The sequence below is a fragment of the Haliotis rubra genome, unplaced genomic scaffold, assembly GCF_003918875.1.
Source record: "Haliotis rubra isolate DU_JTF1 unplaced genomic scaffold, ASM391887v1 Scf99, whole genome shotgun sequence".
In the NCBI taxonomy this organism is placed as follows: Eukaryota; Metazoa; Mollusca; class Gastropoda; order Lepetellida; family Haliotidae; genus Haliotis; species Haliotis rubra.
The window spans coordinates 1,023,321-1,038,292 of NW_025767734.1; the positions used below are offsets into that span (position 1 = coordinate 1,023,321).

General features: G+C 40.3%; 1 protein-coding gene across 1 annotated transcript; it reads right to left on the reverse strand.

Moving 5' to 3' along the window:
• Positions 1–1,801: 1,801 nt before the first annotated feature.
• Positions 1,802–12,174, reverse strand: LOC124265678 (sodium-coupled monocarboxylate transporter 2-like). The gene is made up of 8 exons (XM_046700479.1): positions 11,833–12,174; positions 10,829–10,897; positions 9,655–9,706; positions 8,722–8,789; positions 5,964–6,037; positions 3,648–3,783; positions 3,080–3,168; positions 1,802–1,931 (listed from the first exon to the last, which is right to left on the reverse strand). The coding sequence occupies exons 1-8, from the start codon at positions 12,172–12,174 to the stop codon at positions 1,802–1,804; spliced, it is 960 nt and encodes a 319-aa protein (XP_046556435.1).
• Positions 12,175–14,972: the final 2,798 nt, after the last annotated feature.

Consider the following 14,972-nt stretch of genomic DNA (forward strand, 5'->3'; position numbering starts at 1 on the left):
GTGATGTCGGGCCATCTTCTACTAGTTAGGTGACGCCGTGAATGTAACTAAACTATTGTTGACCCGTGAAGGTCCGGGTAAGAATATTGATCTTCAGTAACCCATGCATGCTTGTCGTAAGAGGCGACTAACGGGATCGGGTGGACAGGCTCGCTGACTTGGTTGACACATGTCATTGGTCCCGATTGCGCAGATCGTTGCTCATGCTGTTGATCACTGGATTGTCTGGTCCAGACTCGATTATTTACAGACCGCCGCTGGAATATTGCTGAGTGTGGCGTAAAACTAAACTCGCTCACTCACTCACTAAAGTATCGTTCAACTCTATGTTCATCTAAATTACATTCGTGCGGTCACTTACAATTTTGATAGACAATAGCGACTATTACTTTGAATAATATTGATACAATAAATCAGTCTAGATATACAATAAATGACTTTTAATGACCATTATATGAAATATCAGGAATAAATTAAGTATGACATTTCATGCCATGTAATGAATTAGCTACCCGGTTGTGTGAGTATTTGGGACTGTTGGTAACTGAAATTCACCGTACAGATCCGGAACCCAGATTTCCAGGTAAATGAAGCATTATAAGTAGTATGTATTTCGTTTCACATAATTATCTTCCGGTAATCGAGGTTTCCGGATATGTGGGGTTCGGATAAGCGGGCTTCCACTGTATATATATTTGGCATGGTTTAATTGATGACGAAAGTTATTTTAAGCGCAGTATGTTCCATGTGTATACCTCTGTCCGAGAGACATTGCTAACTTTTTTCTCTTTATTTTATTTACCGCTCAAAACAGGGCTGTCGACAAAATAACATAAATTGTAAACATTGTTTTCTTTCCTGATTGCGTCACTTGGGTACGGCAAACCTAAGTGTCGCCTTGCCTAAATTGGATACCAACTTGTATGTACGAAAGGCACGTCCACAAATCTGTAGCTGCTGGTATGTGAATAATAACACCTTGAACTGATAAAAATACAGATCAGCGTTTTAGTTCTCACCTCAAACACTGTCCCAGGAAAGCTCTGCGCCAGGAAAGCTAAGCCCATACACACACCACCCTAAAACCATACTGAAATAACAAACCGAAACATGAGTCGTAGTAACCAATTCAGACAATGACCTACTTTTCAGCAGATCCGAATTTCCTCGTGTGAAAGTGAAAAGAGCCACTACAAACAACTATGGTTACACCAAATTCAAATTCCTTGTTTCATAAAAAAATGGTTCTCACAAACTATAAAATATCGTATTTCTATATTTTTTTGCGAGGTTTAGGCAGCATGACCTTAACTAAGAGGTCACAGACTGCCCTGGTTTGATGAGGTCGTAAAATGATTCACAATTCATCTGGCTGACTGGTTACACCTGTTATGTGTTCTTTGCGCTTATTCAGCGTAGTGTTGCAATATACAAGTGATTAAATGTATCAAATAATACTGTTCAATATTTATATATCCAGTTGAATGAGTTGGTCTCAAAATATTGGACTAGGTCTTGTACTAAGTTGTGATATTTCAGTGAATTTATTACAGACAGCAGTGTTGGTGTTGGTTGTATAGCTAAAGGGTGGTCATGTCTGTTTGCCATCGACTAACTGAGTTTTGTATTGCAATAATGAATGCAAGCAGATTTATTCGGATTTAAATAGTCATTATGGATTACAAACTCAAGCAATGATGAATGTGAATTAGAGTGACCTCCCTTAGTGTTTTTACAGTCTAAACTCTGTCCCAGTGAATGACACCGTCGTTACCCTCTTTCCGCTTTGAGGAGTTTGTTTTCAGTCTCGTACATAGGTAACGTGGTTTTTCATGTCTTCTTCCACTTGGTACTGATAAAAGGCGAGACGGCCTGCCGAATCATGTGTGCGAGACTGGTGCGCTCCGCGATACTGGGCGTTTACTTCATTCCTGAAATTCAGCTGCGACAAATGCTGAACATTCGTGCAGGAACCAGCTGGTGTGCTCGGACCTGTTCATCAATGCTGTTGACATATATTTTTACCCATTGTATTATCTTATTTCGACTACAAATAATCATTCCTTCATCGTGTGTCATTATGTACTGATTTCACAATATATTTGTGGACATTTGTCATACCTGCTACTTTAGCTGTGAGCATCCTCACAGACTCCTTTGTTTTATAGCGCTGAAACGGCAGCTTCAGAATATCCATGACGGTGTTAGCAGCTAGACCATTGGTGACGGACGATAAAGTGCTAGATCGGACCGAATCCAGATGAATATAAAGATTATGAACAATGTAGCAGTTATTGTTGTAGGGACCATGAATAATCTTATCAATTAACGATTTCGCAAGGTTCGTTATCAGAGCACCTTCAGTCAGACAGACATACAGATCGATCGATAGATAGATCTACTGTATATACTCTCACTATCGGAGTCTTGCCTAGCATCGATTAATACCACTGAGTCCTATATACCTATTTTTGCGTTACAAGCCTTTGTGCGAGTTACCAAATACACGACGAGAAATGTTATGACCAGTAACTGGGTCGGTATCTACCATATTTGTTTTAACTCATTTCTCTTAAAAATCACCTAACATATACACTTGGCCTTTACGTTAAACAAGAAAAGTAGCATAAACAGTTAATCATTTCTGAGCGATCACAACACGTGAGACTAAACACATGATCTGAGGCACACGTGATCTTCCAGCATGAGTCATGTATTGCTGAACATTACACCAGGCTGCTGGTTTAAGAAGATGAAACTCGAGGCAAAATAAGATTAATCCTCAAAACAAGTATTACGGAGGGATAAGAATATATGCATGAACCTCTTTATTACACTAGGAGTGACGTTTCGGTGTAGATCTTATACCGTTTTCTAACACCGTTATAAAGCGATGACTTAATTGTATTATATGTATATTACATAATCCTTAGCATACGTCAGCCAATTCATATTTCTGTAAAAATACCAACACCGCATAATAACCAGTCTCCATTATCTGTAAAAGCTATGAATGGGTCTCTGAAAACCAACTATGACGCTTGACCCTGTGTGTCCATGTTTTAACTGTAGGACGTACCTTAACGCCGAGCTGAATATGGTGGCCAGGTACAAACCAGCCATGCCAGGTACACCTTTAAATACTTCCAACACAACAAAGGGCATCAGCTGAATAAAAAGAATATTTTTAATTCTTTATCCATAAATGTTTTTTCCCCTTCATTTAAAAGCATATTCGGGCTGTTGGTGGTAAAAGCGTTCGCTCGCCTATCCGAAAACACAGGTTCGCTTCCCCACGGGTACAATGTCCATTTCTTGTGTCCCCCGTCGTAATATTCCTTGAATATTGCCAAAAGCTGTGTAAAACCATACCCACTCACTACAAGCATATTACATTTGAAGATCCGGGTTAGAATTGGTCTTCAGCAACCAATGCTTTTTGTAAGAGTCGACTACAGGGACGTCGACCTCGTGGTCAAGCTCCCTGACTTGGTTGACACATGTCATATCCCAACTGTGTAGATTGATGTCAATCAATGGCTAGTCTTGTCCAGACGGGATTATTTATAAATCGCTGTCATACTGCTGGAAATGTGTTAAACAACAAACTAGCATATTCCTTACGAATTGGTACCGTCAGTTCATACCTGGTTTCTGTCTGTGAGGATGCCAGTCTGGAAGGGATCACATCCCTTTGCTGCGAGGTAGCTGTAGGCGACGACGCCCATGGAGCACACGCAGACCATGTAGACTCCCAGTATAGGTATGTTCCATGCGTACACACTGTAGGTTAAAGAGAGTTTTGGCATAAGTTATCTTTCAATTTTAAATACCAGTAACACCGTGGTATAGTGACGAAACCTGTCCCAGTTAACATTCTGATGTTGGGCCAACGTCTGCCCAACGTTATCACTAACGTTGCCCGACGCCTTTTCGCCCGTCGAGCCAACGTCGGATCAACGTAGGAAATCCGACTGGAAACGTTGGACCAACATCGGAAAGCTATCTCGGCCGCTCATAGTGCCTTTCAGAAATACATATAAATGATTTAAGTGAGTGAGTGAGTTAATATTTAGCTTCATCGGCCACATAGCGAGGATCCAAGTTCACACATATACAAAAGTCTATTAGAAAAGAAAGATTTATGGATGTCAACTTCATATTGTGAATAAAACGACGTTTCGGAGTGCATGCTTGCTCCTTCATCAGGTCGTACAAGCAAGCATATACCCCGAAATGTCGTGTTATTCACAATAAAGAAGTTGACATCCATAAATCTTTCTTTTCTTAATAATTATGCATTCCACTTCTAAATGCCCTTCAAAGATTTCACAAGTCTATTATAAACACAAAGGCACACTCGAAAGAAATTTTATATATAAACACATTTTACAATTACAATATTATTTACAATTAACCTAGGATTGTATATAGGGTTGTACATACTAAGTTTATTTCATAAGAAATAGAATATAGTTTTGCATTGAACTATTTTAGTTCATACAAGGATGCTTGTACCCGAATTCTTTCACGTTTTAAAACTTAAGGGCAAAAATATTCTTTAACACCATTCATTGTCATTCATTACCATTTATTATCATTCAGGTATTGTAATTACGACTATCAACCTGTGTGGGAGGTCTCTCACCCACCAGGATGGTTACATACACCTATCAGGTGATTTCAGTAATCAGGACCGCTTTATGCGTATCCGCGACTATTACACCGCGATCAGATGTCTTAGATTTGTACCGAAACACGAAACGAGTCCCTGTGTCAGTCGCTGCATGGACGAGTATTAAATATTTTGTTATGCTTCCTACAATGAATTCATCAGAGAAAAGTCACTCGCTTGACTAATGAGTAAGTGATTGAGTTTAGTTTAACGCCGCTTTTAGCAATATTCCAGCAATATCACGGCGGGGGACACCAGAAATAGGCTCAACACATTGTACCCATATGGGGAATCGAACCCGGGTCTTTGGCGTGACGAGCGAACGCTATAACCACTAGGCTACCCCACCGTCCCACATAACTAATGATAAATGCTTACCAAGAAAAGAACGTGTGGTTGAACTTTCTGATAATCTTGAGCTACAGTAAATTACGGTTATAACAAGCTAAAAGAGACAACTTATATCATAGATCGTTACAACCGTAGTTTCGACTAGAATGCACAAGAAGTTTCCTAGGACCAAAGGACCGTTTGTTGTATCCGTCAGTTCGTAACAAGCAAGTTCGTTATAAACGTAGTTTACTTAGGAGACAAACATACTGTGTTGGAAAATCAGAGGTATATAACGAAATTATAATAGCTCTAAAAAAATTATTTAGAGCTATTACAATTTCGTTATATACCTCTGATTTTCCAACACAGTATGTTTATCTCCATTCAACCATAACCGCGTTATTAAGAATTTTTTCAAAAATACATACTGTGTTGGATAACGTGATTATATACCTCTGAATGACTTTAATTAACCAATCGCAATCCAGCATTTACTGAAATCATGGTAGAATGTATTTTGAATTGAAATCAACCTACAGTCGGGCTCCTGTCAAAGACGGTATACCACAGATCCTTTGAATTGCTGATTGGTCGAACGTGTAAGCGAAGAATGTAAACATTCCCCCAAATAGTAGCGCCCAAAATGAGTGACGTTCTCGTGGGTCAAGGTCAAAGCTGGAGAAATAGAAATTGAGAAATGATAAAACGATCATTAACATTTAAACGCTACAAAATTAAACGAAAAATGTTTATTTTGGTATGATTTATCAGCAATATTCCAGATTTATAAGAATTGTATGGAGTCTGGATTATACAAACCAGTTTTTGATACATTGGGCATTGAGGTAATTTGACAGGCTTACAACCAATTTTCAGTCACTGAGCTAGTTGACCCCCCGACCCTTTACGACTCCTCTTAATTCTAACCAAGGGAATAGTGACAAAATATAATTACTTCAATGGAGCTATCCTTCCACCTTCATTCGCCAACTCCCAAGTTGCTTCCAAACCACCTGCACCATCAACTGTCTGCACAGATAGAACAATCTATATGTTTTTACACAGATCCACATGCTACTTGTATCTCTACTCCCTAATATTACTGGTTTAACGTAATTATTCCGTTGTGCTGGAACATATCCTTTGTCCAATCTGTTGAGACATAAGCACAATGAAAGGTGTATCTTCTCACAGATGAATCAAGTAATACTGAACGTAAGTAAAACAAATTATATAATATACAGTACATCAGATGTCTCCCGCTAAAAACATCTGATATACAAAATAAGAAAAGCTGAGCCATGTAACCCTGAGTTGTTTAAGTTTTCATAATAAAATAAAATCACGAAACAGGTCATATATTTTATTAAGGAATTTCAGTTCGTCGCACATTGTGACTGACAATGGGTTAAATGTGCAGATGAAATGACACACTGCAATTTACACACTCCAAGTTTTAGACAAACCAAAATGGCGCTGAATATCTCTGGGACGCCAACTCACCAAATACTTTCCCGCCTTCAGGGTAGGGAACAATAAAAACTAAATTTGAGTCTCTGCGATGGTCAGAGACATATTTATACGTAATATATTACTTAAGAAACCAAATGTAAAATGCAATGATGTTTTGCCGTTTTGACACTTTAGAGCAAAACTATTCTTTCATTGCATTGACTGTCATTCGTAACCATTCATTATCATTCAGGTATTGTAATTACGACTATCAACCTGTGTGGGAGGTCTCTCACCCACCAGGATGGTTACGTACATCTACCAGGTGATTTCAGTAATCAGGACCGCTTTATGCATAGCCTCGGCCATTACACAGCAACTAGATGTCTTAGATTTGTATCGACACACGAGACGAGTCCCTGTGTCGGTTACTGACTGCACGAATGTTAAATATGGCTGTCATTTCATTTTACACACCCCAATATATAGACAAACCAAAATGGCGCTGAACATCAGTGAAACAGATACTCAAACAATACTTCCCCGGCTTTAGGGCAGGGAACAATAACAACAAAATTTGAGACTTTATATTTGTCACAGACATATATATACGTTATGTATCACTAAAGAAACGAAATAAGATGACGCAACAAATATATCCGCGGTTGTTTATGCAGAGTGAGTGAGTGAGTGTAGGTTTACGCCGCTTTTAGCAATATTCCAGTAATATCACGGCGGGGAACACCAGGAATGGGTTTCACACATTGCACCCATGTGGGGAATCGAACCCGGGTCTTCAGCGTGACGAGCGAACGCTTTAACCACTAGGCTACCCCACTGCCCCTGTTTATGAAGATACACTCAAGCACACATGACTGAATTTGAAGTGTTTCCGGACCCGTGAAGATCCGGGTTAAAATTGGTTTTCAGCAATCCATGCTTGTCGTAAGAGGCGGACATCGGGTGGCCAGGCTCGCTGACTTGGTTGACACGTGTCATCGTATCCCAATTGTGTAGATCGAAACTCATGATGTTGATCACTGTATTGTCTGGTCCACACTCGCGATTATATACAGACCGCCGCCATACAGCTGGAATATCAAATAACAAACCAACCAATTGTTTTAAGGGGACATCCATCGCCTAACTTTGAAATGAATAGCATACCACAGGGACACATCGTCCAAATCAGCAGCCTGGAGCTGACATAGAATGCGTGGCCTACCTTTACCAGAACACAAATCACACCCACTATGATGAATACAGCTTGAAAGACATCAGCCAAGACTACACTTCGGATGCCGCCCTGAAATAGATGAGTGAGAGAGTGAGTTTATTTTTACGCCGCACTCAGCAATATTCCAGCTATATGGCGAGTCTGGACCAGACAATCCAGTGATCAACAGCATGAGCATCGATCTGCACAATTGGGAACCGATGACATGTGTCAACCAAGCCAGCGAGCCTGACCACCCGATCCCGTTAGTCGCCTCTTACGACAAGCATAGTCGCTTTTTGTGGTAAGCATGGGTTGCTGAAGAGCTATTCTACCCCGGATCTTCACGGGTCGTTACTCATCGAGGCTCATGGACCTTTGTTGCCCACTTGCTTGACAACGACACTAGAATCTATTTCGAAACGTCGCCTATACAGAATAAAGAAGTTGTATATCCATGAAATTGTCCTCAATCTACTGTATTAACTCGTTCAAATTGTTAGATCGTCCAGACGGAGTCGAGCTGCCTTCCGAATACCCGACCCACAACATCATAACATGTTCAGAACGTCCATGTTGCATCCGTACATTCACTTCATTGTGACCATTTCACAATGTCGGACGATGAAAGAGACGTCGCATAAGAGATATATAGACAGTCATTATATTTTTAGATATTAAATATATTTATTTTGTTTAAAGACCAACCCATGCCTTCATTACCAGGCTGTAAATAATCGAATCCGTGCCTGACTGACTGACTGACTGAGTTTGGTTTTACGCCGCTTTAAGCAATATTCCAGCAACATCACGGCGGGGGACACCAGAAATGGGCTTCACACATTGTACCCATGTGGGGATTCGAACCCGGGTCTTCGGCGTGACGAGCCAACGCTTTTACCACTAGGCTACCCCACCGCCCAGAATCCGTGCCTGACAAACCAGGGGTTGACAGAATGAACAACAAGTCGGGTTCTGCGTCTTCGTATGAAAGTGTTGCCAAGGTTCGAATGGGGTGACATTGTTGCTAGTGGTTTATACTTACAATGGAGGTGTATATTATCCCCACCAGTCCAACTATAACAACTGACACCCAGAACGGGAGACCAGTAGCTGAAAGATATACACAAGCATAAAACTAGAAAACACATATACATGTATAGTAAACTAGTTATAGCGTCCTCCAAATGACTACTAATATTAGTTCGTTAAAACCGCAGCTATTATACACATAGACTTGAAACTGACCAAGACAACAACAAACACAGTTCGTTGTGTCCATCACGTCGTTAGAAGCGTGTTCGTAATAAACGTAGTTTACTGTACTAGTATACTGAGAGAAATAAACAAGGAAACACATGAAAGTACAGACGTTCCTTTATTCTTTTCCAGGTTTCTTCACAAGCCTTGTGTTGCATTGTGAGTGAAAATCTGGTAAAATATAGAGGAACACTGTGGCAGTAGTGTTCCCTTATTTGTTTCCTTCAGTATATTTAGAACAGCTCATCAGAGCGTTATAGGAATCTTGCTCAGGAGTTGTTCGAGCAAGGTTACAACACTCCAGATGAGAAATAGCTTGGTAGATTTGTAGAGGATATTTCCAAAATTGTCGTTCCAGTTACAAAAATTATGTCCAATGCAATTCCCTATTTTAACTTGTATCCTTGTTCAAGGATTTAGGTGTTTTCGGTAAACAGTTGAACAGCCTTAGCATCGGCACAGTACGGGAGACACCGGTAGAGCAGGATACGCTCACCTTTCCGTGCAACCTGTATCATCACTATCTCATAATGAAAGCAAGCGCATGCACATGATATATTCGGAAATGTATAATCGATTCTGGTATAGGCAAAGGTTTCTTATGGATATGGAACCTTTTGTTCCTTATATTTATGTGATGATGTACATCACCATAAATATTTTGATATTTCATTGTCCCTATCAAAGTTTGAGTAGTACGTTCCCTAACGCAATTTACCTGTCTGTATCGACAGTGCCGGTGAGAGTAGCACGATGGCGGCTAACATGATCTGCAACAAGGAAAGTCCAAAATGCTAAATCATGAATTGTCACGAGTGATACTTTGTCATTTTGTTAACGCGTGTCAATTTGAACGTGTCCTCATCTATATATGCATTAGTTTCAGTGCGTATTGCTATTTACAAGGTGATTTGTTAATTAAGGGAAAATGTGGTCCCTTGGCTTTGTTTGATTGTTATAACAGCTGAAACGTGTGTTTGCGTATCTTGAAGCCCAATGAACGTGACAAGCAGATATGCCCATTACATACTAAGCGAAAATATCTATTTACAAGCATACATTATTCTAATGCTTGAACGCAGATCAGGATGAGAGCGAACTTTGTGTTTTACAATATTGAGGCCGTTTGGTAGATGAGAAACATGTCGATATCTTGATATTTTATGAGTAAGATATCTACATGATGTATGTAAGAAACCACGCATGTGAAGATACAGGCATGCCTGTAACTTTATCTGCGGATTCGGGTGATTTAATTGTACCAATTAGAGTATCAGATGTATACGAATATATTCATTATTTCAAATGATGATAAACAAGAATATAGAAAAAAACTCCTCTAAATATTGCCATACACATTACACTTCTCGTCATCTGTATACATGACTAAGTCCAACATAAGTAGGCCCCTAAGCAGTAGTGTTGGGAATTGGTTAAAACCTCATAATTGATGATTCGTTTTTTACAACCGATCAATCATCGAAAAAAATTGGTTAGCGTCATTAATGAAATGTGTTAATGCACATACAAATAAGGAATAAACATGTAGTAACGTTCTTTTGGGTGTTTTGGCAAAATTTCACATCTTTAAAGGATGACTAGTATGTCCGGAACATAAATTTCATGGAGTCTTTAAGATAAATTCAATCATGACTTGAAACGAGCTTGTAGTGCTTATGAAATGTAACAGACAAAACCAACCTTGTGAAAATATTGTTTATGAAAACAAGTGTTCCAAAATTGTTTGTGTTCGATTATGAGAAAACATGATCGATTGCTTGGTCGTTTAGTCACTGCGACCAATCTTCGATTATTTCAATTAATCGGACCACCACTACTAAGCAGGTGCCCGGACTTGAGTGAGGAGAAGAACCCCGAAGATTTCGCCTCACCTTCTGAACCATACCGACCAGAGTAACCAAGAGGCGCAGGGTGGGGGACCCAAAACGAAGCTGGAAGTACTGCAGAGAAACACAATCATATATCATTCATTCATGAGTGAAAGGTACTTCTACAAGCTCTCTGTAACTGACAACGACTGTCAAAATTACTGTCGATGTCTATCAAACTTTAAAACTTCAATGCATACATAGCTACTGTCGGACACTGATGGTTTTAAAACTTTTGGTGAAAAATATCAACAACGCGTTGGGAGGACACAATTTGAAGAAGGTTTTACATCAGTCTCTCGGGAACTTTTCCATAGGTGAACTAAGGCACAAAGGAAGTTGCTTGCCCAGCGTGACACGTGTTTCTGTCACTTGTTTCCGGTGTAATTACGTATTCTTGTTTGCGCTACTTGGTCATCTAGTAACGGATTAGACCCTTGAAGATCCGGTTTAGAATTGATCTTCAGTAACCATGCTTGTCGTAAGAGGCGACTAACGGGATCGGGTGGTCAGGCTCGCTGACTTGGCTGACACATGTCATCGTATCCCAATTGCGTGGATCGATGCTGATGATCACTGGATTGTTTGATCAAGGAGCGATTATTTACAGACCGACGTCATATAGCTGGAAAAGTGCGGCTTTAAAAAACAAACAAGCAAATGTTTACTGGTCATCCCACTTTAAATGCCTGAAACCAGAAAAAAGTATTACGAATACCTCAAGTCACCAAGACTCGAAAACATATATCTAAAGAGTGAGATGAGGATGACCCAGCAAGTCAGGACTCCACAGTTTCCACTTAAAACAAACTGCATGAATAAGCAGATAAATCTCCAGCAAACGAGTAAACCAATTCGATTAACATTTTAGCTGACGTTCTTGAAAGGCATTTTGAAATTGTACGAACATGAATTCATGACGTATTTATGACACTTTATACTTACGACAAGCATGGGTTACCGAAGGTCAATTCTAACCCGACTCTTCGAGGAAGACCATTACTCACCTCATACATGCTGGTGACCTGGAGAGTGTGCATGACGGGAACAACTGTGAAAATGGTGACAAGGTAACACAACATCATTCCTGCAGCAAGGAAAGTGAAATCCGACCCCGTCGTGAACGTCTCTGCCGGCATTCCAATGAGCGACGTCGATGACATGAACGTCACGAACAGCGACAACGTGACAGGAAACACATGAAGACGCCTCCCTCCAAGAAGATATTCCTCTTTGGTATTATTCTGCCTTCCTCGTACTGCCACATAGACACCTATAGCCAACGGCACAGCCAGCGTTGAGGCAATTACGATATAGTCGTACACTGACAATGTCGACGAGGTGGCCATCTTGAATTATGTGATTGAATTGGATTCTAATTCTTTATGAAGTAGGGTTGTACCATCTTGACTGATGTGATTGGATTGGAGTCAGTTCATTCCTGCAGTGGGGGCGATGGGTAGTTAGAAATAGGCTTTGTACATTTGCACTGACTAATGCTGTTCAGTATTGCCGTCATGTCTGATGACACGTTGTAAAGTTGAACGCTAGGCGGAAATATGATGGGTATTGGACTTACGATCAGTTGTTTGACAGAGTAAGAGGTGTGGTTCTTTTGGAAATATTAATCTTGAAACATATCAATAATAATACACGGGTAAATATATTTGATATTTTGCTTAGAGACCATTTTGACTGGCGTGTTTGACGTCATCCTGCGTGTATGGACATGACGAGCGAACGCTTTAACCACTAGGCTACCCCATTGTCCCTACAAAGAGAAGAGGTGTTCGCCTCATGTGTGCAGATGGGCGTCACTCAAGTGTATGTAATGAAGGAGATGAAAGTGTTCAGTAGCGGATATGAAATGTTAGTCACATATATGTATGGAGATCAGGTGTTAGACACGTGTTTGCAGTTCGAGAGATCAGGTGTTAAACAAGTGTTTCTAGTTCTGGAGATCAGGGGTAACACACGTGTTTGTAGTTCGGGAGATCAGGTGTTAAACAAGTGTGTGTAGTTAGGGAGATCAGGTGTTAGGCACGTGTGTACTTCGGGAGATCAGGTGTTAGACACGTGTGTGCAGTTCGGGAGATCAGGTGTTTAACAAGTGTTTGTAGTTCTAGAGATCAGTTGTTAAACAAGTTTGTGTAGTTCGGGAGATCAGGTGTTAAACAAGTTTGTGTAGTTCGAGAGATCACACAGGTGTGACACGTGTGTGTAAAATCAGTTCAAGGTTTGTAGAGATCAGGTGTTTGTGTTGTTCGGGACAAGTTGTTAAACAAGTTTGTGTAGTTCTCATGAGATCAGTTGTTAAACAAGTTTGTGTAGTTCGGGAGATCAGGTGTTAGACACGTTTGTGTAGTTCGGGAGATCAGGTGTTAAACAAGTGTTTGTGTAGTTCGGGAGATCAGGTGTTAAACAAGTGTTTGTAGTTCGGGAGATCAGTTGTTAAACAAGTTTGTGTAGTTCGGGAGATCAGTTGTTAAACAAGTTTGTGTAGTTCGGGAGATCATGTTTCAGACACGTGCTTGTAGATCAGGTTGTTAAACAAAACAAGTTTTGTAGTTCGGGAGATCAGTTGTTAAACAAGTTTGGAGTTCGGGAGATCAGTTGTTAAACAAGTTTGTGTAGTTCGGGAGACAGGTGTTAGTGGTAGTTCGGGAGAGTTGTTAAACAAGTTTGTGTAGTTCGGGAGATCGTGACTTACAGGTCGTAGGTTCGGGAGATCAGTTAGGTGCTAGTTACAAGTTTGTGTAGAGATCAGGTGTTAAACAAAGAGGTTTCTTACAGGTGGGCATGATGAGGTGATAGACATTGGATTTAAACGGTCGCATTGTGCCTGACGTTTTCTGGGGCACCAGCTGGTTGACAGAAGTCAATCTATCGTTAATTCCTCGATAAACTATGTTGAGAATATTTTATGTTTTAAATGCTTTTTAACGGTTTACCTAGCCGCCCGACACTCCTTCACAGAAAGCTATTAACGTGGTCATACATTTGGGGCGAAAGCAGGCATCGTATCCAGTGGTATAACTTGCACTTGGCAGAAATGTGGATAAAACTATGAGCTGACATAACGACATATTTCATCTCCTACAATCCCCAGGAAGATGTCACTTGATCTGACTATCGATGGGACACAATGGATTACCTGGCTCAATATGAAGGTGTACCGACTGTGTTGCTGGTTCCATATGTAGTCAACCAATGGGTTGTCTGTGGGTGGGGTAGCCTGATAGGGGCGGTGGAGTAGCCTGATAGTTAAGGCGTCCGCCTGTCACGCTGAATTCCAGGGTTCGATTTCCCACAAGGGTACAATGTGTGAAGCCCATTTCTGGTGTCCCCCGCCGTGATATTGCTGGAATTTTGCTAAACGCGGTGTAAAACAATACTCACTCACATATTACTGATTCCTGACTTTCCTGAATCCGGTATTGGTATAGGCGGGACTTTTGCTGCTGTAATGCACTGAACAATGTTTTATTATAATTTCTTGTGCGTTACTAAACAAATAAACAACCTGTAAAGTTGTCATTGTCCGCGTATTTATTTCTATACTTAAAACCGAAACATGAGTCTCATTAACCAATTCAGACAATGGTTACCCCACAGACCCGGACTCAGTAATCACTTAATTGGGGTGGCCATCATTTGGTTAAACAATCAAATGCAAAATTACGTGCATGAGTGTGTATAATTTGTACACCTTAAATAAATAAATATTTTTTTCGTTTGGTTTACGTGCCACTTGAAATCACACATCGTTACCTAGCTCTTCTGTTATCAGTATATAACTTCTTGCTATCATAAAAATATCGGTATGGACGTGCTGCCTATTGAGTATATTTCTTACTGCATAATGTACTTGTTAGTAAGGGACCGTTTGGGTAGCTCAATGGTTATTTGGCTACAGACGTTCAAATCCCAACATCTGTAAATGCCACGGTTGTGTCGAGCTATGCAATTGTTGGAATATTGCTGCAAGCGGCGTAAAAGACTACTCACACATGTTGTCTGAAGACCGTCTTCTACTGCAGCCTTGTTATACCATTTCAGTGTACCAATTGTACGTTTCGCTTTCGAAACATTAAAACAGCTTACATCAGCCGGAATAATGTATATTTTATCAGTACTACGCGTACTT

Coding starts and splice junctions, on each gene's coding strand:
- LOC124265678 (XM_046700479.1), bottom strand. CDS start 12,174: ATGGCCACCTCGTCGACATTGTCAGTGTACGACTATATCGTAATTGCC. Junction 9,707..10,828: donor TGGTCGGTATGGTTCAGAAG/GTGAGGCGAAAT, acceptor TCCTTGTTGCAG/ATCATGTTAGCCGCCATCGT. Junction 3,169..3,647: donor TCCTCACAGACAGAAACCAG/GTATGAACTGAC, acceptor CTTTTTATTCAG/CTGATGCCCTTTGTTGTGTT.